Below are 27,152 nucleotides of genomic sequence, written 5' to 3' on the forward strand. Positions count from 1 at the left end.
GGGTTGACTAACACGTCAAAACGTTTTAATTTTCACCTCATTCTGTGTTAACCTAACCTCAGAACGCCTCAGGGTACTCCTTGCTTGCTGTAGTTTGGCCATTTTATTTCTCCCGCCAGCTGCCCTTCTGAATTGATGGGCAGTTTATTGTTGTGGAATCAGACTCACTGGCACGTGCATTGATGACAAGCAATAAACCGATAAGTAGCCTTACAGCCATTTAGCAAAAGAAACTTTCATGCAGCCAATCTACCATGGATTCAATCCTGTTGCCAATGGTGAAAGGACAGTGTGCTAAGCAGCCAATTTTGACAGTACAAAATCACTGCATTTTTCTACTGCGCAGTTTCTCTCTTTCTAGACCAAAACTTTATTATCAAAATAATCCAATGTATCCTGAGCAGTTTAGATATAGTGCACTTTACTTAATTACTGTGAGCCTCCTAAGTACAATGAATGATGATACATATGACCCATATCAATTATCCATCCCATCTACAATAGAAACTATATACAAGGCAACCTGTTATTAAGCTCCTCAGAAGTGGTTTCTGGCTTCCAACACAGCCGGTTGGCTTCCTGCACAACAAAATGGCCAACTTCCAGATCGTCAGGTTGCCACCACCATCAACTCTTGCTCACTGCACACATGTATTATGTGCAGGAAATTACATTAGCAACAATCTGACAACTCAGAAGTCAGAATTTTTTTGCACTCTCTTTCAACAGATTCAGATTATTGCTAGAATGGAAAGAACCATGTTTTTGTTTGATTTTACTGTGGTAAGACCTTTAGACCCTCTTTTTTTTAGGGACTTTTTGATACGAACACTTATCAGATTGTCACACACCTGGCTGTCCTACAGTTCAGCTGGCATCACATTTGCTGGATTGCACTCTGGAAGCTTAGCATACAAAACAAAGAGAAACTTCACAACAAAAAATATCTGATCATATGTGCCCTGCTTCAGTCAAATGATGCAAAATAAGATGGAAGGCTGGTGTTCAACTAAACGGTATTGAATTGAGGGGAAGAATTTTGAGGTTTGGCTCAAGCCAAACAATGTGACAGCTCGTCATTCAACCTATATCACAATGTTAACTGATTCATTCATCCTAGGTTAAATGTGGGTTTCTTTAATCTCCCGGAGAACTACCGCTGCTGTCCTAAAAGCACAAGGGGGTTTGTCCCTTTTGCAATAGTATACAATAAGCATAATTTTCCTATTCTAAACCAAGTAGTACTTGCAATGTATTATATTTCTGTAAAGGAAGTTAAAGATAATCTATGGTCAGTGAAGTGCTAACTGTAACAACAGGTGTTAGCAAATGATCCTGTCTGTAACAGGAAACCCAACAAAACCAATTTTCTAAACACTATCTGATCATTTGTTTTCATTTACAATAGCTCCATTTGCAGGTAATTGTTGGTTGCCCATAGGTTTAGGATCAAAAGCCACAAACTGTTTTGGAAGTTGATAATGATACGCATTTAAGAGGGCCATTTTAGGAGTGCATTGAATTAACAAACTGCACCGAATGAACAGTAAGAATAACCTTCAGTTGAACAATGCATGCAAGACTACTTGGGGGCCTATTCATAGAATACAAAGTTTACAGCACAGAAGGAGGCCATTCAGCCCATCTTCCCTATGCCGGTGCTAGCCCCTGAACTGCAACTGTCCAGACTCAGAATGTTAGAACAGGTGATTTAGACGTCAAAGCGGAAAAAATCCACCCAAGTCCTGATTTAAACAATAAATAATCCTAGCATTTGATATAGCTCCTTTCAAGTCAAAAGTCTCAAAACGCTTCATAGGATTAACTGCTTTGTGTAGTGACTATATTTTGTAGGTAAGCATGACAGCCAATTTACACACAACAATGTCCCACAAACAGCAATGAAGTGGACAGCCAAGTTTTTATGGGGCATTGTTGACCAGGACGCCAGGAGAAATGTTCTCTGTTCGAGTAGTGTTGTGTGATCTTTAAGGTCCACCAAAAGAGGCAGATTGGACTTGGGTTTAATGTCAATACAACAACTGGAATTCATATAGTGTCCTTCACATGGGTAGCATCTCATAGAAACAGGAGTTTCAGGCTCCAATCCTGGTCTGTCATTATATAAGATCATGGCTGATCTGTATATCTACTCCAATTAACCAGCCTTGCCCCATATGCCTTGATACCCTGACCCAACAAATATCTATCCACCTCAGTCTTGAAAATGGAATGGATCCAGCATCCATATCCTTTTGGGGGAGAGAGTTCCAGATTTAATAACAATAATAATAATCCTTGCATTTGATATAGCGCTTTTCATGTCTTCTAGACGTCTCAAAGCGCTTCACAGAGTATGCTGTTAAGTGAATTGACCGTATATTTGTCGTCGAAATGCAGCAGCCAATTGCGCACAGCAGTGTCCCACAAACAGTCATGGATTGAAAATGACCAATTTATTATTGTTTTGTTTTGGAGGGATTATTATGAGGCGTGTGGAGTAAGGAAACTTGCCCAAGGTTTCGCCCTGCCTGGAATTGATCCCAGGTGTCTCGCTTGCAAGGCTAGTGCTCTAACCACTGAGCTACAGGACTCCACTACTCCTTGGGTGAAAAACTGCCTCTAGATTTCACTCCTAAATGGCGAGCTCTAATTTTAAGATTATGCGCCTTGTTCTGGATTCCCCCACCTGAGGAAATAGTTTCTCTGTATCTACCATATCAAATGCATTTATTATTTTAAAAACCTCAATCAGATCACTCTTCAACCTTCTCAACTCAAAGGAACAGAGACCAGATTTATGCAACCTATCCTCATAATTTAACCCTTTAAACCCTGGTATAATTCTGGTGAATCTGCGCTGCACCCACTCCAGAACCAATATATCCTTCCTGAGGTGCAGTGCCCAAAACTGAATGCAGTACTCCAGATGGGGTCTGACCAAGGCTCTACACAGTTGAAGCATCATTTCCTCTCCTTTATATTCCAGCCGTCTCGGAGCGCTTAACAGCAGTGTGGCTTGATGCTGAGCCAGAAAGAGAGGGGAGGTGACCAAAGGCATGGACAAAAAGGAAAGTCTGCAGGAGTGATTTGCAGACAGGCAATGAGGAGGTATGACGGAGGGATTGAGGCAAGGAATTCCAGAGATTTAGGACATAGCGGTTAAGAGCACAGCCGGCAATTGTGGATGTGGATGTCTCATCTGAAGGAAGGCACTTCAAAATGCTATTCATTTATTTTTTCTAAAGTGTAGTGCTATACTGCCATATAATGTCAGATCAGTCAGATGTAGAATGTAGGCCACATGTAATGCTAGATCAAACGGCTCACATTTCTGCTCTGTAAAAGTGGCATAAGAAAACTTTGTGGACATCCTGTACATTATTGAGAAGAGAACAGAAAATTTGTACACTGTATTTCATTGGGATCAGAAGTCCTGCTAATTTGCCTCAGAACCACAAGGTTGCACAATCTTAGAGACTGTGGTGCAACTGTGCAACGGACCCCTGGAAAGCTTGCACAAATTTGTTTGTTTTGTGTCTACTTCCCTGCGAGTTCTGATGCTGGATTAACCCCGACAGTTGGTGATACATGGAATCATACTTGTCAACTGTGGCACAGTAAGGCATGGCTATGTGCAAATTCAGGAATAACCACAGCAACTGCATAAAGAACAGATGTTCTCCTTCATGAAAAGCAACACAGTATATAAAGTGGAAGTTATTACTGTTGTTAACTGATCGGTCATTTCACAAGCTGCTGTATCCGTTTCATTGATGCATTGCATCAATATATTACAAATTATAAGCATTTCAGGTTAGCATTTCTAAATTTTTTGGTTAAGAAATTATTTAATGGTTTGGCAAGACACTTGTTCTGAAAGACAAGGCAGCATTATTTGGATCTGAATACTCCCTAAAAACAAAGCTATTCTCCTCTGTTCGCATTCAAGATTTTAAATCCCACAACCCATTAAAAGTATCTTTGTGTGAAGCAGCCCAGTAATAGTAAACTTCTAGCCAAAAATCCATGGCTTGTAGTCCCAGGATTTGTCTGTCTCAATCCTGCCAACCTGCTAGATGGCTTTTGTTAATTCTGGATGGACTGCTGGACAGAGCTCATTATGAAAGAAAATAAAGTCACATATTTATCTTTCTCACTACCTTGTGCATGAACACAATATTTGCACTTGAAATACAGCCCCTGATGTCAAACTGTAGAGCAGTATTACATTGCTCATGGAGAAACCCAAAGCTAAGTTAACATATTTAGCAGGAGACCAGCAGGTGCCTGCACACTGGTGAGCAGTGCACACTCTCCTGCACCCCCAGATGCATGAAGTTGTGCAGCTGTAACTCATCAAAGGATGTTCTGGAGACCAGATGGAGGAATATATATGGTGGTGTCTGGTCTACAACAGTCTGTCCTCCCATTAGAAGAAAAATAATCTATTATTAAAAGTTTAAGAAAAGGTCTAATTTTAAAAGCCAACTAATGATATCAGTAATGTAAACTAGAATTCAGAATGTCTAATTTCAACAATACTGCCGATCCTGAAGGAATTACTGTGTTATTCCATTCTCATTTGAGCTTAAAGTACATGATTGCAGTGTTACATCCTTCATGAAACTGAGCATACGAAAACAACATGGTAACCTACTGTTAGGTTTATTGTGTAAGGGTGAGTCCATGGATAACTTCTGACTTCAGGTTTGGAGAATTCAAAGTTCACATTCCCATAATCCGAAATCCAATTGATTTTGTTCTAACCGGTGATTAGGTATAAATTCAAAGCTTGAATCTCAACACATTTAAAGTGGATGAAAATTCAAGTCAATCGAAATCTCTGATTTTAGCTCATTTCAGTTTCAGACGTGCCTGGTCTGTCCAAAAAGAATCTATCTTTCTGTGGAATATTGGATGAGGGTGAAATATTTGCCAGAAATGTTAGCCATTTATTAATCCTCTGGAGCAATGATTGCCAACCCAGGGCCACTTTTGTCCCGGGAGAGGGTGTCAAGAGGTGGCCTGCCGAAACCACACATCAGTCCTGGCAAATCTATGCCAAACCAATGCCTTGTTTCCAGGAGATACCTAGCTGCAATACCCATGGCGTGGCCATAAATAAAGAAAATTTCAATAATGAAAAAGGAATTTGGATGGCTGACCATAAAGGTTGATGACCACTATGATTGTTTTGTTTGGTGGACCTGACATTTATTTCCATTATGAAAGGTGTTGGTGGCCAGGATTGGTTGCTAAGCTAGGTATTATTTTTATTTATTTAGCTTAGACAGTGATGGTTTAGTGTCTTGGATTCGTTTTTGTGGTCGCTTATAGGAATAAAAGTTTGGATTTGCTTAGACGTTGCCTTCACAGACCCCTAAATTAGGTCATAATATAATGTGTCAAAAGCAGAAGCACAATGATTAAACAAGTTGGATAGTACACACATCATTAGCAGAAAGGAAGCTGCTCTACAAGTTTTAGGTGGCTGTATTTATTAATAAACAAAGTATATATTCCTGCCATTCTTTAAATACTGTGATGTGGAGGAACACTAATGGTAGTGTATGAATTAAGAACAAAGCAAAATGTTCATGCAATGTAGTTTGTTGAAGCTGAAGCATCTCATGAAGAGGTTGCAGGTACACATGACAATTGTTTTGGATAGACTATTTGCATAGCAACATAAAGTTTACCTTTTTCTAAACTTTTTCTAAACTAAAGTTTAACACAGTCTGCTGTTAATCTAATGTTCACATGGCAATAAACAAGTTATAAAGCTGACTGTGTTTGAATTTATTGGATCCCTTGTTTTTCCTCTACACAAGTTGGTAAATATCGTCAAATAAATGTGTGTCAATGCCTTGAAACATCCTTCCGATGTCATTTTATTTTAGATAAATAAAATATCTAAAATAAAATGCTATATAATGCAATGTGTTGTGTGTGAGAATAAAATGATATCAAGCAGATCTAAAGTATTTTGAAGAGCAAAGACCTTACTTCATCTGGAAAGAGACTCCGTCGGATCTTGGCAAAATGTAATAGGGAATTCAACCCCAACCTCACCAGCAATAGTCCCATAGTAAAGCTGTGGCATTCATTAGTTACTGTTCTGTTAGAACTTTAATGCAACTCTGGCAGTGCACTACTGCACTCCTGTCCCAGTGTCTTGGGACGTCCTCCCGACGTGAAAGGCGCTGTACAAATGTAATCTTGTTGGTGTACTTGATCAGAAAGGGTCCGTGATTTACAAGTTTAGATGTCAGAGCACTGGTATTAATCAGATTATGTGTTTTGTTATTGATAACTGTGTTGTGAAGCCAGCAGCTCTAGAGGTACCAATATCAGCCAGAGCCCTACATTAGTAACTGGCGCTGAGGGAACTCACCAATGCTGGAATTCAGGTCACCGTTTTCCGACTCTGCATTGTGCTGGTTACTGTTGCCATGGAAGCTGTTCATGGCCTCCAGTTTGATCTTTTTCGCCTTCATGGCTTCTGCTATGGCCGCATTAGTAGCCGCTGCTGCCGCTGCTGCCGCTGCTGCTGTGAGTCCTATCCCAGGTAACAAGATAAAAGAGAGACAGAAAGAGAGACCGATAAATACTCTGTACTTTCAGCAGACTCTTCGTTCAATTGACCTGTGAAGTCTGTGTTATAAATGAACGGTGAAGTCATTTAAATTTCATTCAATTTACAACTTCCTTAAATGTCATAGTTTGACAGCTTTATTTTAAAAGAACATTCCGTAATGTATGACTTTCACTGTGGAATAAATACTGGTAAAGCAAATAGCTTTCTTCTGATTTCCAACCTGATTTGATGTAGAGATCATTTCACTGTATGCCTACTGCCCAGAACATAATTTATACTCTTAAAAGATAATGCCAGCAAAGAATTTAAAAAGAAAATCATATTTACAACCACATTTTGGTTTTCACAAGTTAATGACTGAAATGTCAGGGGTGAGAAATTCCATGAATATTTGTTGCAGCTTTAGAATGGGCTTAACATACGCTGATCGCTAAAATGGTGATTATTTATTTTAAATAGTTAATGAAAAAATTGCTACTTCTAGCAAACACTATTACACCCCGATGGGTGTTTATGTGTGTTTGGCACTATTCAAAGAGTTTTTCCTGGTGTCCACGCCAACAATCCCCCAAATAAAATTAGACCCTCACTTCATGGCTGTTTGTGGGATATTGCAGTGGGCAAATCAGCAGCCACCTTTCCCTATAAGATACAGTCAATACAGCTCTCCCAGCACTGCACTGGAATGTCAGCCAAAATGATGAACTCAAAGGCCCCGGCATGGGACCAACGTATTACATCTCTTGAATTTAACCATGTCTGGAACTAAGCGACTTGGAGCTGAAGCTCTTTGACGTGCCACTGCGATGTATGCAGTAGATTACTCACCACCATCCCCTTGCTGATGGGAAGTGGCACTAAAGTGTTCAAGCCTTGTTTCTCAAAATTGGAATGATGGAATGAACCAATATATCATATGTAACCATTTTATCTACAAAAAAAATCCTATATTACAAACCTGGAATCATCAAGGATGCTACATATATACCCAAATATTAAATTTTTTCAGATATGCTGCACATCACAAAAATTGATTTCGAGGTTCAATATACACAGTACAGAGCTTGATTCAAAAAGCCCACTGAACTGTAGAGTTGACACTGCAGTGCTCCACAATTCAATTCCCTTCCCCTCCCATATATAAATAGATTGGGGTTCCTGCTAATCCAAGTAACAGATACCAAGGATGAAGAGAAGAAGTCAGTCCTGGAACAATAATGCTCATCAAGACATTGATGACACCTACCTCTGCTGCAAAATTAGAAGCAATAGTAACAAGAATGCCTCCATGAGTAAACAAAAATGATGCATCCACTAGTACATCACCACACCGATGTTAAAGTTAAATAATTTAAACTTAATAAAAAGGCAGTATGCTCAATGAAACTTCCCTACAACATCTAAGTAAATGGGCAGTTTATAATTCTAGAAACATCGAAACAGGAGTAAGCCATTCAGTCCCTCAAGCCTGTTCTGCTATTCCATAAGATCATAACTGATCTGTACCTGTTCAATCACCAGCCCTTGCCCCACATCCCTTGAAACCCTGATCTAACAAATATCTATCCACCTCGGGCTTGAAGATGTGGATGGATGCAGCCTTTTGGGGGAGAGAGTTTCAGATTTCCACTATCCTTTGGGTGAAAAACTGCCTCCTAATTTCACTCCTAAATGGCGAGCTCTAATTGTAAGATTATGCCTCTTGTTCTGGATTCCTCCACAAGAGGAAATAGTTTTTCTGTATCTACCCTATCGAATCCCTTTATTATTGTAAAAACCTCAATCAGATCACCTCTCAACCTTCTAAACTCAAGGGAATATAGACCAAGTTTATGCAACCTGTCCTCCAAATTCTAGGGACACTGCAGCTTTGAACAGATATAGTAGGTAATAATAATAATAATAATAATCCTTGCATTTGATATAGTGCTTTTCACGTCGGGAGGACGTCCCAAAGCGCTTCACAGAACACACTGTAAAGTGAATTTACTGTATATTTGTGGGCGAACGCGGCAGCCAATTGCGCACAGCAATGTCCCACAAACAGTCGTAGATTGAAAATGAACCAATTTATTATTGGTTTTGGTTTTTGGAGGGATTATTATTAGGCTTGTGGAGTAAGGAAACTTGCCCAAGGTTTCGCCCTCTGCCTGGAATTGAACTCAGGTCTCTCGCTTGCAAAGCGAGTGCTCTAACCACTGAGCTACAGGACTCCACAAAGGTAAGAAAATAGTGAAGAATCAATAAATGGTGGAATGTGCAGAAAGCTATTCTATTTTATCAACAAACTTATCGTAGTAATGTAGTCTTGAAATTATTTATTGAAAAATGCCTGGCAATCTCACTACTGTTAATTCAGAATATAGCAAACATTATAAAAACAGTATCTTACACATTTCATTGACACGATTCAGAAGCTGCTATTAGCAATATGAATATCATGGTTATTGAGGGGATATAGATAAATGAACATGCGGCATTAATAGGCAGTAGGGGCTTCTAAATATCTGATAGGCAGATGGCTTGAAGCTGATCCTCCAGCTGAAAAGAAGAGGCATATCATTTAAAACCTTGTTTGCATTCTAACAGATAACTGCACAAACAAAGACGAGCAGAGGTCATTCACAAGCCTACTCTGCACGCAGCAACACAGACTGGAAGTGACACTTTGGATGACATTGATTTTTTTCCCTTAAATATCAAAGTCCATACTTCTATCAAGGAACTGCATTAGTAAGTTGGATTTCTGCAGACGGAAAAACAAGCAGAATTATTATAATAAATTGGTCATTTTCAATCTACGACTGTTTGTGGGACATTGCTGTGCGCAATTGGCTGCCGCGTTCGCCCACAAATATACAGTCAATTCACTTTACAGTGTGTTCTGTGAAACGCTTTGGGACATCCTCCCGACGTGAAAAGCGCTATATCAAATGCAAGGATTAAATTAAATTAAATTAATTATCAATAGTCACATATGAATTGGAGTAAAGTTGCTGTATTGGATTTCCAGCTCTATCAGTGAGGGTTGTTTAGAAACGTACACTTTGGGTGGGCTGGTGGAGTGGCACATTGAAACAACCAATGAGCTGGACCACGGAATAAAGGATGGGATTACCAGTGTGTCAAGTTCTTGATGGCACCTTGGCTGCTATTAAACAGGGAAGGAAGGTATCACCTAAGGGCATTTATCAGAAGGCTCCTCTGCATCTCTAAGCCAGCTGCAGTACAGCACTGGCAGAGGCGGTGGAGGGTTCAGAAACCCACCCACTCTTGCCTGGGGAATGTGGGCAGAATTAAAATTGTGGAAATATTATTATGTTCCTAACCTGATGCTCTGTTACCATTGCAACACACATTGGCAACATACATGGTTCTGAATGTGAGGCGACGGCAAAACAATCAGCTTAATCATCGCCTGTTCAGGCTCACAAAGCAAACCCTACACACATGCACACACACGTGATTGAAATTATTCCCATTTTACTTCAGCCATTCTTTGAGAAAACGGTGCTTTCTACACTTTATTCTTCAAATACTCGCAACCACAAAGGGCTTCAGTGAATGAAAAGTGTAATTGAACTGATTGGTGAAGCAGGAAGCACAGTCTGAAAAGGATTCTACATTGGCCCTCATACAAAATCTATAAAACACTGTGGGAGAAGTAAATAATGCAGATACCAGTTAGGTTTCAATTAACCAGTATTTGCAGAGCCTTTAATGGTCACCGTAGCATGTTAAAAAGAAAAAAAATTATTTTAAAGAAATTAAGTGAAAACATTATTGCGTTTAGACTAAAATCTTGAATTTCTGAAAAACGTTCCGAATACAGTCATTAAAGGCTTCATTGTCAGTGTGATATTTATGCCTTCCTCTGTTTGTTAACATGTTTATATCAACAATATGACCATTTACATCCATTAGAGGTTACTTTACATTGGATACTAATACTTGGCAACAGTCCACTTCAATAAATAAATATTTTGTATTGTTATAGTATCTTATAATGTGAAAACATCTCAAAACACTTTGCAGATATTTAGTGTTAAGTGTAGAGAGTTATACGGCTACAACTACAACTAGATCACCCACTATATCAAGTACCAACATTCTGCCTCTAAAGAAGCATGCACACTTAAAAGCTGATTTAAATACGATTTTCTGAACAGTTAAAATTTAACAACACGCAAATAATTATGCACAGGATGTGCCATTGAATGCCAAAACAAATGGAACTGATGATGCCTCTGTCACAATCCATCTGTGATTTTGTCTCGTCTCTTACTTAGTTATTTCATGCAAAACTTTATTACTATACACCCTTTATATATTCAGTTAACATTAGTCAACAGAAGGGCACTGGGTACAGGAAGTGGAAGTCAAAGGGTGAGAAGAATGGACCTTGTCAAGGGGCAGGTTGGAGAAGAAATCGGGGGGGGGGGGGGGGGGAGGGGGGGGAGGGGGGGAGGTGTTGGTTTGTCACTAATGGTATCAGGCAGTATGAGGCACCAATGACTGGGCTACATTGCTGGGTTGGTCAGGTTTGGAACCCTTGGAGTCAAGCTCAAGATGTACAGTGATCAGCTTTGATCAGACTTCACTTGTAGTTCTGGAAAAATTATGCTGGAAAAGGTGGGTGGGAGAGAGAGGGGTTAGTCCCCAAGGGTTAGGCAGAGAAAGATACATCATGGTTCTGGCTCTGGACCACTCCTAAGTATCTCCGACTGGAGATGTGAGAACGTGGACAGCTGGTGAAGCCAGGATCAAGCTCTGTTGCAAAACACTCTGCATTCTGAGACGTTATCCTACACGAAGGGCGCTATATAAAAGTAAGTTGTTGTTTGTTGAATTGCCCACAGACATTCAAAGCTCAGTCATTAATAATGGTCACTAACTGTGGGTAAACAGTACCTATTGCATTCTACATCAGTAGAGGGAGGGGGGTGGGGGGAAATAGTCAAACACCTTTAAGAAAAGAAGGGAGAAAATGTGTTAAAACAAAAACAAACTAAAATTCTGAGAGTTTATCGTTTACATTTACACATTGAAACATGCTAGCCCAATAAGCAGTATCAATATGAAGGTTTTAAAAAAAAGTTTGAAAATTCCTAGGTTTTATTTGCTGAAAATATTAATCTGTTTATCTCCAGTCAAATCTATCACCATGAACCACATGTAAGAACATGTATGATGTCAACTAAGAGGTTTAAAAATAACCAAAGATTTGGTAATATTTTGTGCTATTACCTGCACGACTTTCTTTTTCTCAAAAGAGGTACTGCTTTCTCAAAATCATGTCTCCATAAACATAAGCAACTCTCTCAAATGTCTAGGGAGGTTTCTTCCTATCTGCAATTCAAATGTATAAACAAGCTAATGTCAGGGGAGCCAGCATACAAATGTCTGAATCTGGAGCTTTTTTTTTGCAAAACATTGTATTAGTTGTTAGGTACTTGTCATAGTCCCTAAACACTATGGATTCTACCACAAGGGCTCCACTGGTAATTGTCTTCCGATACATCCTAAATTGGGCCATATGTGAATGTATTCAGAATCAACCATACTCGTTGTTAATATGTTTACATGCAAAATGAACATAGGAATATAGAAACAATACCACTGTGGACCATTTGACTGTCCCAAACTTTAAAAAAGCAAACACAATCTCACACACTTCAGTTGATTTCTTAAGCAAATAGTTATCAAATTCCCCTTTGAATTTGATCTGCCACCTAGTTGGTCACCAAATTCTCTCCACTCAACACAGGATACAGCAATGAAAAGCTACAGTTAAGCTAATTACCCATATCAATGGCAAACAGTCATTCCCAGCTGTACTAATTCCTTGTACTTTGCCCTGATTAAATCCCTTTCGCTATCATTACATGATATTTCCTAGCACTGATTGTCAGTGTCTTCACCACATCAAAAACAAAACAGAAATAATAAAAATCACCATTGCTGGAAGATGAAGCAGTTTCACAGCATATTGAACTGCCAACAGCCAGTCCTGTGCAGTGGTGGAGCACAGTGCCACCTCACTTTACTGACCCAATTTGCTATGGGAAGGAGCCAGGTGAAAACCAAATAAAAGGGGACACAACTGGAATAGACCAACAACAGGACACTGTAGCATTCCTTGCCCTGCTCCAGAATAGTGGTGGAGTTGGCTGAAGACTAAGCATAGATTGACCTCCTTGCTGATTGCTGGATGTGGTATGAAAACAACTTGCATTGAAACGCCCTTCACGTGGGATAGCATCTCTGAGTGCTTGACTCCCTTCCCCCCACATAACTTTACAGATTTCCTGAATGTTGTACCTCCAGTAGAATGACATTGAATGGAACACCACAATAGGGATACCTGGGAAAAATCTGACTAGTCCTGAACTCCTGTATCCAGGAAACTTTCTCGGCAGCATGTGATTTTTAGCTTAGAGAGGAAAACAGGAGAGGGGCATTGAGAATAATTTAACCTAAATAAAAGGCTTGTTACTGCAAATTGTAAATTCAATGCAGTATCCCAAGAAGTGGGATCATTTTTGTTCTGAGTGTAACAGATAGCATGTCTAACCATTACAGCACTAAAAGGCTCACATTTCAGGGGATTAAAAGTTAAATCATGTGGACAGTTACAATTCATAGACTTATCTCCATTGTTGTAGGTTAAGGAACTACTTTCCACTCCTGGGATCTCTTGGGAAACTGGTATTCTGTTCAACCTGCTGATTGCAGCACTTTATGTTTCAACCAATTTATCTGCACAGATACCTATATTAGTTTTTTTTAAACTCCCTCTCCCAATAGCTCATACATATACCTATACAACACACCTGGCACAGGGACATAGCCAAGAAATATCAGTAGCTGGTATTGTATTTCATTCCATTTACTCATAAGAAAACTAATTTCAGGACACAAAAACTCTTTACAAGAATTGCGGGGAAGATCAAAGGAGTGTGGGTGCCCTTGTTAAAAAGACCAAAGAAATAAATGTTCTTCCATGGTTAAAGGCTTTGGGTATTTAAGTATATCTCGGTTGACAACACGCTTGTGTACAGCATATTTTCTTCTTCAATCATTGCCTCACAGTTTGTCAGTATTTTTCAATTGCTGCAGGAAAACAATGTGTTCTTAAACCAGCAACCAGCCACCTGGATTATTCATTTAATGTCTGACCTCGGGCCAGTCAAAGGCAGTCTGATGCTATTGCCTTACCCAACTTATTAATGGAGTTACAACTACACTGAGGGTCAAAGGTTTTGCTTCAGAAGGTATTATCTTACAAGATCATTTTTGTCAAAATAGGGTAGAAAAACAGCCAAGAAACTGATAATAAACAAACCGTTGCTGCCAGAGGCATTGAACCAGATAATAAACTTCGACTGAAGGTTTCTTTCAACTGTTGCTGGACAATGAAGAGGAAAAATCTTCAATTACAAACATGTTCAATCCTTAAAATTGACATTCCTTTTCATCTCAAACCTCAAGCTGAGGAAAACACAAAGGCGTAATTGTCTTTGATTTCTTCCTCCCCCCCACTCCCCCTTCTTTTCTGAAACAATAGTGACTACCAGAGGTGAAATTAAACTATCTTTAAATACAAAGCTGACCCTGAGTTAAGAGAGAAAACACATAGGCACAAATATTTCCTCTGTGCTTTTGAAATCTGTAGCTACTTTGCACCCAGCGAAGCTGACCTATTCAGAAAGATATTTGTGCACATCCACAGAGTGAAGTAAGTAAACCAAGTAGTCCACTGGAAAATAGGTAGTGGCGAAAAGTCTTTCACTTTTGGTGCTTCTTTGGCCATGCTCATGACAGCAGAAGTTAATTTACATTGTGTCTATTGGCATTAGCGAAGATCACACAGATCTTTAAGGACCTCATACATTCTTGGTATAGTGTCTTTCACATCTTACCATAGGATAGATCTCCCCAAACACCAAAGGTAATCAGTACCATGTCAGAAAATTAGTACAAAGGATCAAAAAAGAAAAATATTCTTTAAGTCTAAAGTATTTTGGGTCAGATAGGCTCAGTTAATAGCGATCCAACCTCTGGATCAGAAGGTTGTGGATTCATTGTTAAACTGAGATCTCATCTGCTTGTTAAGGTGAATGATAATGACATTATTTGAAAAATCAAGGGAGTTTTTCTCAGTGTCCTGGGCCATTCATTTCCTGATGAATGAGATGTCACCTTATGACTATTTGTGGGTCCTTGCTGGTCCTGCTGCATTTCCCTGCATTAACAGTGACTACTCCTTTATATTGGTCATCCAGGTGACCGATACATCACCATACTTAAGAGTATCAATGCTGAGATCATACTTAGAGTACTGTGTACAGTTCTGGTCACAGCAGTACAAAAAGAATATTGGAGAAATCGAGAAGATACAGGAGGGCAACCAAAATGCTTGAGGGAATGGAGGGACTGGACTATGAGGAGCGACTAAGTAAATTGGGCATGTTCACCCTGGAAAAGAGAAGGCAACATGATTGCTGTCTTTAAGATTCTAAAGGGGCAAGACAATATAGATCATGACAGGTTGTTTCAACTTGTCCAGAATAGTAAAACTAGAGGGCATGGCCTGCGATTGAAGGGGGGTAAATTCAGAATGAATCTACGCAAACACTATTTCATGGAGCGAACAGTGAACGTGTGGATCAGGCTCACTATGGAGACAGTTAGAACAGGAAGTGTTGATTCTTTCAAACAGAGATTAGATAGTTTTCTTTTAGGAAATAACATTATGGGATACAGTACATAGGTAGTTGGGACATATGTGCATGCGACCGCCAGGAAGGTGGAAGGAGAACTAGATGGACTTTGTTTTTTTTTTGTCTAGCATTTATTATGTTCTGAGTATCCAAACCAGGCCTAGAGTTCCATGGCTGCCGCATATACGTGAAAATTTTCGTGTTTGGTCTTTGTGCACTCACTCCCCAAAAGGATGCATCTGCTTACTAAATTCCAGAGATTATTAGACATAGATCGCAAGTTCCAAGGCTTGGGGATCCCAGAGTGAGCACTGAGGTACTGCTGGAGTTTAACCAGCTAAAACCGTACACCTTATCATTGAAACCACTGTCTAGCAAGCTTCCTGCTGCTTCTCCAGTTAGAACCATCCTACTCTTTAGGATGCACACTTGCACTGTTAACAGGAGCTGAGTGGGAAGAATCCCTTTCCCCATTAACCAGCTTGCTCTTGCAAGTCCTATCAATTAGCCAAGTGAGCTGATCTGTCACCATCAGACCTGAAGAGTCCTGTAGAACACTTGCCTCGCAAGCGAGAGACCTGGGTTCTATTCCCAGTAGGGCGAAATATTAGGCAAGTTTCCTTACACGGAGTGCTGTAGCTCAGTGATTAGAGCACTCGCTTAGCAAGCGAGAGACCTGGATTCGATTCCTAGCAGGGTGAAACCTTGGTTTCCTTACTCCATGCGCCTGATAATAATCCCTCAAGAAAATAATAAACAATAATAATTTGGTCACTCAATCCACCACTATTTGTGGGACACTGCTGTGTGCAATTGGCTGCTGTGTTTCGCCCACAAATATACAGTCACTTTACAGTATATTCTGTGAAGCACTTTGAGACATCTTGAAGATATGAAAAATGCTATATCAAATGCAAGGATTATCGTTATTTATTATAATTACTCCACACGCTTCTGCTTACCTAGCTGTAAGTAAGAACCTGGTTGTTAAGTCGATTGATGGATTGCTTTCCTGGGATAATAATCCTTCAGAAAAAATAATTTGGTCACTCAATCCACGAGTGTTTGTGGGTCACTGCTAGGCTCAATTGGCTGCCGTGTTTCACCCATAAATATACAGTCAATTCACTTTACAGTATATTTTACAGTGGAGTCCTTTACAGTGGAGTCCTGTAGCTCAGTGGTTAGAGCACTCGCCTTGCAAGCGAGAGACCTGAGTTCAATTCCAGGCAGGGCGAAACCTTGGGCAAGTTTCCTTACTCCACACGCCTAATAATAATCCCTCCAAAAAAAAACAATAATAAATTGGTCATTTTCAATCCATGACTGTTTGTGCGACACTGCTGTGCACAATTGGCATTTCACCCATAAATATACGGTCAATTCACTTTACAGTCTATTCTTTGAAGCGCTTTGAGAGGTCGAGAAGACGTGAAAAAGCGCTATATCAAATGCAAGGATTATTATTATTATTTTGTGAAGCGCTTTGAGATGTCTAGAACATGTGAAAAGCACTATATCAAATGCAAGTATTATTATTATGTTATATCAGTGGCTTGGAGCACTGCAGGTCCGCCTGGTTTAGGAATCGGACTACCAAGACTACCACAGAGGGTTGGCTCGATCTGATATTCTGTTGCCAAGCGTGTCACTTTGGAGTCAGTTCAGCCTCTTACCTCCCCCTTCAAAGAGGTCAACTACACACCTCCACCCTCCCAAGGAGGATAGCCAACTGCACTTGATAGTAATTAGCTGTGAATCACTTTTGAGACATTTCTTTTGTTCTTACTCTCCATTCTTCCGCTGACTGGGTAAGAAATAAATGCTGCTAGTTGTGAGCTGTCACTAGTCGTTATGAAAATCAAAGTTCTTTCATTCTTTCTTTATATTCCTTGTGGAAGCATGGCTGATAATTTCTCCTAGCGGAAAGGAGTAACTGCACCTTGTCAAAGTCACAAAGCAGCCTGATGGAGGTCTGTTCATTGTCATAACTGAGTTTTACCTTGTGTTCATTATGCTGAACAAGGACCCGGACTGTTCCCAGGCTGGCTCACTGATCCCTGCACTCCAAACTCTAGGTAATATCTGGAGTCCTGCATTAATAATAATCCTTGCATTTGATATAGCACTTTTCACGTCGGGAGGACGTCCCAAAGTGCTTCACAGAACACACTGTAAAGTGAATTGACTGTATATTTGTGGGCGAACGTGGCAGCCAATTGCGCACAGCAATGTCCCACAAACAGTCGTAGATTGAAAATGACCAATTTATTATTGTTTTGGAGGATTATTATTAGGCGTGTGGAGTAAGGAAACTTGCCCAAGGTTTCGCCCTGACCTGCCTGGGATTGAACTCAGGTCTCTCACTTGGGAGGGATTATTATTAGGCTCTGTGTGGAGTAAGGAAACTTGCCCAAGGTTTCGCCCTGACCTGCCTGGGATTGAACTCAGGTCTCTCACTTGCAAAGCGAGTGCTCTAACCACTGAGCTACAGGACTCCACTTGGAGGGATTATTATTAGGCGTGTGGAGTAAGGAAACTTGCCCAAGGTTTCGCCCTCTGCCTGGAATTAAACTCAGGTCTCTCACTTGCAAAGCGAGTGCTCTAATCACTGAGCTACAGGACTCCGGTCAGGACTGAGAAATTCTAAACAATGTTTTTAATATTTGTAGAAATTCTAGGGCCAATATTTGAGATGGAAAACATTTCCCCCCAGGGTACAGTTCACCTTAATCATTCAGCAGAAAGATTAATGAAATAACAGAAAGAAACATGGTAATAACAGTTCCCTATTTATATAAACTACTGTACTCTATTACAGAAATAGCTATCTACAAATACCATTGATATAGTGTTACCATAAATAATTGTGGTTTGCAATGAAAGCAACATCAAAAAATCTGAATGAACCACGAGTCAAAGAGTGCATTTTCTAAGCCTTTGGATATTTTAAGATGCTAGATTGCAGCTTTGAATTTGCAAAGTCGGTGTGGTGCAATAGTGTGTTAAATAGCACAAATGTAATTATGCACCCATAGACTCTATAATTAACATCAAACAGCATGAAATTGTAGCTGCATAGAGATGTAAATGCATAGAGCTGCACAGAGAAATTGTAGCTGAATAGAGCTGTCAAGTCCTACTTAACCAACTGCCTCCATTTCATCTCAGCAAATGGTTTCTACTCCCGCCCCCGCCCGGTCACCTGCAAGCTACCTATCCTTGACCCTCTTCTCCTCCTTATCTACATACGCTCCCTCTGGGCAATGTCATTCGCAGACACGGAGTAAATTTCCACATATATGCGGATGACACACAAATCTACTTTGCCTACTCCAGTACCAACTCCGGGTCCGCCGATGTTCTATCAGCTTGTCTGGTAGACATCAGGGCCTGGATGAGTGCAAACCTCCTGCAGCTGAATGTGACAAGACGAAAGCCATACTCCTTGGCTCCCGTCAATGTCTTCAATCCTGCAGATATAAATTCCTCAACCTCCCTGGCCTCTCCCTCAGATTCACCGAACCAGTGCACAGGCATCCGGTTCGATCCCCAGCTTTTCTTCTTCCTCACATCTGGTCCCTGCCCAGGAGCGCCCTTTCCACCAATGCCACATTGCCTGCCAGACAAGAAAGAAGAACTTGAAATTGTTATAATGCCGAATCACGTCAACATGTCTAAAAATGTTTCACAGGTAACTTATTGTGAAACGTGAAGGCTGTATTTTGAGGCAACTACAAAAACTATCAGTGACAGCCTGAGCCCACCAGGGGAATAACCAATTTTATCTGGAGGATTGTATGCCAAGACACCTAAAGAAACTCTTTCACAATAGTCTAATGTCTCCTTGTGGGTTTTTGACATCCTCTTGAATAACTGGGAGCTCAATTTAACACTTACCCAAAACACAGCCCCCTCCAACAGTGTGGCATTTCCCAGTAACGCACTGAAGTGTCAGCTTTAGAGCATCTGAGCTAGGGACTAGGAAAAGGAAAAAAAATAAGACCACTGCTTATATTGTTCACCATTATCTGGAGACTTCTGCTGAATGTCTGCCTATTTGGTTGTCAGTGATTATGCGCTGATCACTGACTGGCTCAATGACAATGACTGACCAGTATCATATTCGAAGATCGCCACTTGAGTGAAGTACTAGAAGACTGCTGACATCTGAGGAATGGACAGAGAGAGACAGAGAGGCACAGAGGCACAATCCATTGGACTTTTTAAAATGGAGGTACCGTACTTGGGAAGTAAGAGTATTAAAGGATTCAGAGAAAAAGCAGGGAAATGGGACTAAAAGATCTGTTATGGTCAAATAAACTGGTGGAACAGGTTTGATGGGCTAAAATGCCTTGTCTTATTCTTATATTTCTAAAAACAATAATTATGCATTTATATCATGTTATTTACAATTTAAAATGACATTTATAAGCACAAGGGGATAAATTAGCTTAATGTACTGAATGGAAGAGAACAGCACATCGACAACACCCTTCAACAGACTCGCTACATGGAGCAGAGTAAGCGTTTCTTCTGAAACAGAGACAATTACTTTTTCACAATTGTATAGTTGGTCACATCACAAATTAAGGGATAGTACACATAGCACAGCATCACTATTCATGACATGACATTACTGAATCAAAATCATTGGCACAACACGTGCACTTTAACCACAGGCTGCCCCGAACCACTAGTTTTAAACCACAAGCCATGATAGGGAGAGCCAACCTCTGGCTGGTAAAGCAAACGTTAAGACATTTCCAGGTTTAACAGATTATGCAACCAACCAACCAACCAGATTCCATTTATAAAGCGCCTTTCACGTCAGGAGGACGTCCCAAGGCGCTGCACAGTTGGGTCATGACCCGAGCAGGGGGGAAATGGTCAGGGTGAGGGGAGGGAAGGGAGGGAGCAAGGAGGGGGAAGAGAGTCGAGAGGGGAGCTGAAGGCACGGTCAAAGAGAAAGGTTTTGAGACCGGCCTTGAAGGAGGAAAGGGAGGAGGCGGCGAAGGCACTGGGGATGGAGTTCCAGAGCCTCGGGGCTGAGAGGCTGAAGGCCCGACCACCGATGGTAGGGCGGTTGGGGCGGGGGACGTGGAGCAGACCGGAGCCAGAGGAACGGAGGGTACGGGCAGGTAGGTAGGGGGATAGTAGGTTGGAGAGGTAGGAGGGAGCAAGGCCGTGAATGGCCTTGTAGGTGAGGATGAGGATCTTGAAATCAAACAGTTTTGGTTGAAGATAGTTTGACTGTTTTTCAGTGTCACTTGAAAGTTGCTGTGAAAGCAGAGAGGTTTTCATGTGACATGTAGCAATAAAGAATATTTATTGAATAGGTACGAAAGAGAATAGGGATTAACTCATGGCATGTGGATCTCCTGACGATTTAATCCAAAATAAATATTGGATCCGAGATGGCTGGTGCCAGAATGTGGTTCCATTGAACAGTTCTGATGATCTCAAAACCTATGAAAAGTGAAACTCAAGCACTTTAGGAATGTTGGTAGTTCAAACCCCATGATTAAAAAAGTCCCTCAAATTATTTGCTCACAATTTAATATTCGTTATAATATAAACAGTGCAGTTTATTACTGAATCTTATCCTTATGCAGAGTGAACACTGAGCACAGTTAGTTTGAAGTAGGTCAAATAAGTGATTACAAGATCACCAGAGAGGTTTCGGATGAAGATAAATAATTGAAGCATTCTTGGAATTACCACTCCTGGGGACGTCTCAATTGATGAACCTTCACCAACTTCGTGAAAATGCTTGGGCCCAAAGTCGCTCACTTTTCATGAAGTTGGGGAGGTAATGGGCAGCAATGATTCAACCCGATGCCTTGGGTTGGCACAACTCAGCAACTCCACGTGTGTGTCTGCAAACCATCTGCATATAAACTTGTGTGGTAGAAGTGTATGACTGTCTAGAGTATTAAATATATATTTATATACTGATGTTATGTAGTCACACAGCACTGCTATTGGAGAGTTGTACTTGGTTCAATATCATTTCTGCGGTGCCAAAGATTGTCAGTACTCCATGCCGCTGAGACCTAATCATACCTAATGTGAAAAGTTTAACGATTTTAAAGTAATGATCATTTTGGTCTAACAATTAACAAGTGAAGTAAATTGTTCCCACAGTCATTTGCAGTTGAGAATCAAAGAGAGCCATGAACAATAAAAGGAGTCTAAAAAGTGATATTTGGAAACGGATTCACAAATAATAACTCCGAATTGCAAATTGCAACCCATGCTGACACATCAACTAACAGGAACTCTATTCCAACTTCACTGAACTAGATAACATGGAGTGGAGTTCCTGAGTGACATACTTCCAGTTAATGGGCAAAGTCTCTAAATGTTCTGCGGGATTTTAAATTCAGAAGCCAGTTTCCAAAGAAAAATGTCTGCTAAATTTTGACAAAAGTTAAGAATGTTTGCCACACCTGTTGCATAAATCGAGTTGTACCAAACTCATCCCAGGAGAAACCCAACACATATAGGTGGCAGCCAATACAAACAAATTGTGATTCTGCTCCTCCTGGTTAATGTTGACTCTTCTGAGTAAATCATTAGACTCTCAGATATCAGAAATCCATCGTCAGATCTTTCAAGGGCCTGATCAGACAAAAGGGGTGGGTGAAAAGACAGCTGAAAATGCAAAGCATCAGGGAAAATTTTTCATTCAAATCACAACAAACAGGTGCTTAACAACATTTGTATAAAATGATTCCTTCTTCTAGTGTAACTAGGACCTACCTAATCTATACAAGATAGTACTCATAAGTGAATATGCAATCATCCTCAACCAATATTAGGTACAGTATTACATTTTATATGTAAGTTCTAGACTGGTTATGTAGCCGTATAAAATCACAGAAGGCCTGCTAATCTTTACAATGGAAAAGTCAACAAGCAATCATCAGAGTTAAAAAAAAATGCACAGGAAATCCACACCAGTTCAATCAGCATTTAAAGATAAAAATCAGGATAACATTTTGGGTGTGACCCTTCATCAGACTTAAAGGGAGAAATTTTTGACAAATGAAGCACAAATTGTCAAGCTGATAATAATAATAATAATAATAATAATAATAATAATAATAAACAGAAGACTGGGGCCAGCTGAACGGAGGTAGCGGTGGTAGAGTGGGGCGGTAAGCAGATTGAATAGGTAGGGAGGTGCGAGGGCATGGAGGGATTTCAAAACGAATGAAACATCTTGAAATTGATGCGTTCGGTAATTGGGAGCCAGTGGAGCTCGGCAAGGACTGGTGTGATGGGGGTAAGGGGTTTTGTGCGGGTGAGTATTAGTATTGACCCTCAACTATCCTTACTACCCAACATCTGTACCATGATCCATCCACCACCTCCGGAATGTCACCCAGCTCCACCACTGTCTCACACAGTAGGCCGCCAAGATCCTCATACACACATTCATAAAATCCAGGCTTGACATGCAAATTCCCTGCTTGTCAGCCTCCCCAACTCCTTCCTCCATAGGCTGTAGATCATCCAAAACTCTGCAGCCCGTGTCCTTTCCAACACAAGGCTCCGTGACCCTATCACTCCCATCCTCCCTCCCTCCGCTCAGCGGGCTCCAGCCTGCTTTACGTTCCCCACCTCGCCAACCCCACCATTGGCGGGTGGGCCTTCAGCTACTCTGATCCCACCCTCTGAAACTCCATCCCGCAGTCCCTAAGCCTCTCCCCCTCCCTTGCCTCCTTCAAGACCCATTTCTTTGACTTTGTTTTCGATCACCCTGCTTCCCCCCCACCCTCCACCTTCCCTGATCCCGACCTCCCGCTCGGGTTGGAAACACTGATTGTCCAGCACCTTGGGACATCCTCCCGATATGAAAGGCGCTATACAAATGTAATTTTATTGTTGAAACCCCCAGAAAAGTGATCCACCAATCGAATAACAACCGGTTCCTACTTACTGCTAGGTAAACAGAGGGTGTGGAGTAAGGAAACTTGCCTAAGGTTTCGCCCTGCCAGGAATCAAACTCAGGTCCTCTCTCTGTGAGGCGAGTGCTCTAACCACTGAGCTTCAGGACTCCACATAGATAATTAACACATAATGTTGATAAAAACCATCTAGTCAATAACACAACTGCTCCATGGGTGTGATTCTCCCCTCTCCCCCACAGACATACTCCCCCACCCCCACACCAACAACGTAATCCGTGATGTAATTCTCTTCCTCCTCCTGACTCCGACAACAACAGACCATCAGAATCCATCATGATTGTGCTTCCGGACCAGCATTTGCAGCAATTGGAATGCTGCTTTGTGTACTCTTGATTTTTTTGTTGACCCACTAACCCACACTCTACGTGAAAGGATCAGCACAGTTTGATATTTGTACCAGTGGATCATTCACTGAACCAAGCTGGAGAGACATGAATTGTATGACCAATTGCTCAGGAAGATGATTGACCAGGACACTGGAATGCTTGTTTATTTGTCAATAACGATATTTGTTTTTGAGTTTGGGTTACTTTTTTCATTCAGCCAAATGCACTGTAAATGCAACATTTACGAATGACAGTATCAAACAGTATCAATGTCAGTGTCAAACTTTCTGTAGTCGGCTACAAGACATCTAGTTCAGAGCATAGCTTCCCTGCCCAAAAACATTACTTAGCCCCAACCTCAAAATAGCATCCATACTGTCCCAGTCTGTCATAACCATTTCCTACACCAATGAACCTCAGGGCTCTCTGAGTGAGATTGCCAATTTAGTACCAATAATAGGGCCAGTTTTGTGCTGTGGGCCCTCAACCACTAGGAACCAGGTTGAGACCGCCCAATTCATGAAGATATTTAAATATCAATCTGTTACAACCCATCTGCCTTGGTTTCATTAATCAGCCAATTGACTCTGCCCTGTGTGTTCAGTATACAATTTGATATATCAGTTATAATGTCAATCTGTTTCAGATATAAATGCTGACAAATGTAGTGACTGTGTATTTGTAGACAAAACAACAGCCATTTTACACACAGTAATGTCTTACAAACAGCCATGAAATTGAATGACCAATTTATCTGGAGGATTATTGGCCAGGACACCAGAAGAAACTCGTTTTTCTTTTTGAAGAGTGTCATGAGATTTTAATGTCTAATCAGCTGAATTGCTGAGTTTTCAAAATACTAGTTACAACCACACTGAACATGTGCACTTTCTGTCTCGGCTGTAAACTATTGAACAGAGTTTACTTGCCTCGGGTCTCAAACAGAAAACAGCATCACCTGCTATATTTGCCAGACCACTAACTCAACAAAGCAGTTGTGCGACGAGTCAGAATTTTTTGGGAAACCACCTCATACAGAGTGTTCTTTGTTCCCTGAGATCAAAGAGGTGTTGGATTGTTTTAGCTTCACACATTTTAATAATTTCTAATTTGAAGAGCCACTTGGTGTTGAATGTGTAATTTGAGGTAAGGCTGTTCCCATGGCTAGGATTGATGCGCTTCCAGTTACCGGTAGGTAGTCTGTTAGACATGTAGCAACTCTGGTTACAAATCACCCCATGTTAGACCCCAGTGTTCATTCCGAACAAAAAGTGTAGACACCCTAGAGTGATTACAAAGGTTCAGATTTTGGTTATATACTCAAGTAAACACCCTGGTAAGTCACTGTCAGTTGCCATAATTCTACATTATTCAGGGTTAAAATTGCAGTATTCCCAAACATATTCCACTCCTTATGTAAGGAATTCCCATTATAATTTGTTTAAATTCCCCCCCCATAAACACACACACAATCTCTGAATAATAGTCACATACAAGCAAGCCGTGGGTGTTGTCATCTTGGATTAAGTTTTAGCATGGATTATTTTCGAGAAATAAAAAGGTTTTTTTCTGCTGTTATTCGGGGGATACTTATTCGATTACTTTCCCTCTGTTTCCAGCTCAGCATCAAACCATATCGCTGTTAAGCAATCCGAGACACTACTCACGTGAGGTACACTATATAAATGCAAGTTGTTGTTGTTATAACTTATTCAGAGTTAGAGCAGAATCTTGTAAATAAGCCCAAAGAGATCGCTTTACAAACTTGGAAACAGTAACCAAACCCCGTGGTAATATTCAGTACAGAATGTGTTTAGGAATACGGTAATTTTGACCCCATCCTTAATGCGTCTTTGTTGCAGGCTTGCAAATATTACAATAATTTGTTTGGAGCTTATTTGTTTTAAAAAGTAATCTTCCTTGAGTTCCTCTAGCCTTATTAAAATCGGTGGGAGTCTGCCTCCCAGACTAATTGGTGGGAACAATGTTCTGTTTGTTTTGATGACATCAGGTCTATTGAAACTCATGGGAGTATACATGCAGATAGTCTTCAATGAATAAAAAACACCTCATTATTTTGAACGAAGCAAAGAATAGCCATAATAGACAAAGCAAAAAGCCAGACTGGTTCAGTGGAACACAGAATTGTTTCCTCAGATAATATAGAGGGAAGACAAAAAACTTGTATCTACTAGGTATTGTTGGTAAAGGAACACTTATCACTAACTGTGTTCTGTTCTTCAAGCTTCAGCAACCCAAAGTAAGCCATCTAGTGCTGATTAAAAATTAAAGATCCCTGATCTTCCATCATTAAATCAAAGGAGACAAGAAGGGGTTTGAACAGGAGGAGATGTCATTAAAGACGATCAGATAACAGCCTGCTCTCTTTCACTGAGGGAGGTACAAAATGACTAAGTACTTAAAAATAGCAACAAAATGCTCTAAAGTGTATTGTAAGGCACAGCTGACTTGAAACACATTTCAAAAAAACACCTGCAAATATTTAACTGGATCCTACATTAAGCAACCACCTGCCTTCAGCAGCCATTAGTTCAGCTCTATTGCAACTACTTGTAATAGGGAACTGATCTACATTTGTAGGCAATTGTCTTTAAGCAAGCACATTTTTTTTGTCTTAGCTGTTTGATGTCCTACGGTGATACATGTTCCATTTCACAACCCAATTATTAGCACTAATACATTGGAAGCAAGTAATGAATACAAATTTATAAATGTAGTATTGTTACAGCTCTGGGTTACAAAACGTGTGACTAGGTAAAACGCAGCAGCACTGATGTTGTGTCCTAGTTTTTAAACCATTCCACTGTCTGTGGGCAACAGGAGCCTTAAATAAATATCAGAGGACAACAGAACAAGGCAGCAATGTTACACATCAAGGATTAAGTATTGCGAGATGCACTGAAGGAATATTTGACAGCGAAACAAGTAGAGGAAAGCGGCAGTAGCCCAGAAATGTAACAGAACAAAGTGATTGAGTTAACTTGTGGCAGTATTCCTACAAATGTGCAAAAACACCCAAAGCACCCTCAATTTCCTCTACCATCCATGGCAGCAAACAGTACATCTACTGTGCTCAACAATAACCAGTGTACTTTAGACCCTATTCAATTAAAGCTGAGCAAACAGTTACACACATGACCAATGTTTTAATGAATTCAGTCATAAGAGAAAGTCTTAACATAGGACTGGTATGTACCCTGTGGAACACCATGAGATTTTTATCTCACATTTATTAAATCAAATACTGTTTTACCTCAACTAACATTGGTGTTGGTAGAAAGTACAGTATATAGCAATAGGAAAGAATCATGGTAAAACCGAGTGTAAATGTTACAAGATTTTGCTAGTTTTGTGCAAGAAAATGATGGCAGAACCTTTTAAATATAGAACTGATTTTGACATTGTTTTTCTAACATGTACATTTTACCATGAACATACATACAAGTGAAAATCTTATTTATGTTTTTAGAGTTAAATTAATTGAATCATATCAAAAGGTGCC

At 40.4% G+C, this 27,152-nt stretch overlaps 1 protein-coding gene across 1 annotated transcript in view; it reads right to left on the bottom strand.

The window, feature by feature from the left end:
• dachd (dachshund d) overlaps positions 1-27,152 on the bottom strand; it is a 315,047-nt gene that overhangs the window by 148,118 nt on the left and 139,777 nt on the right. The window contains exon 3 of the mRNA XM_007890728.2: positions 6,398-6,562. Coding sequence (XP_007888919.2) covers positions 6,398-6,562 — 165 coding nt within the window. The remainder of the gene's footprint in view (positions 1-6,397; positions 6,563-27,152) is intronic.

The sequence above is a fragment of the Callorhinchus milii genome, unplaced genomic scaffold (assembly GCF_018977255.1).
Source record: "Callorhinchus milii isolate IMCB2004 unplaced genomic scaffold, IMCB_Cmil_1.0 Scaffold4, whole genome shotgun sequence".
In the NCBI taxonomy this organism is placed as follows: Eukaryota; Metazoa; Chordata; class Chondrichthyes; order Chimaeriformes; family Callorhinchidae; genus Callorhinchus; species Callorhinchus milii.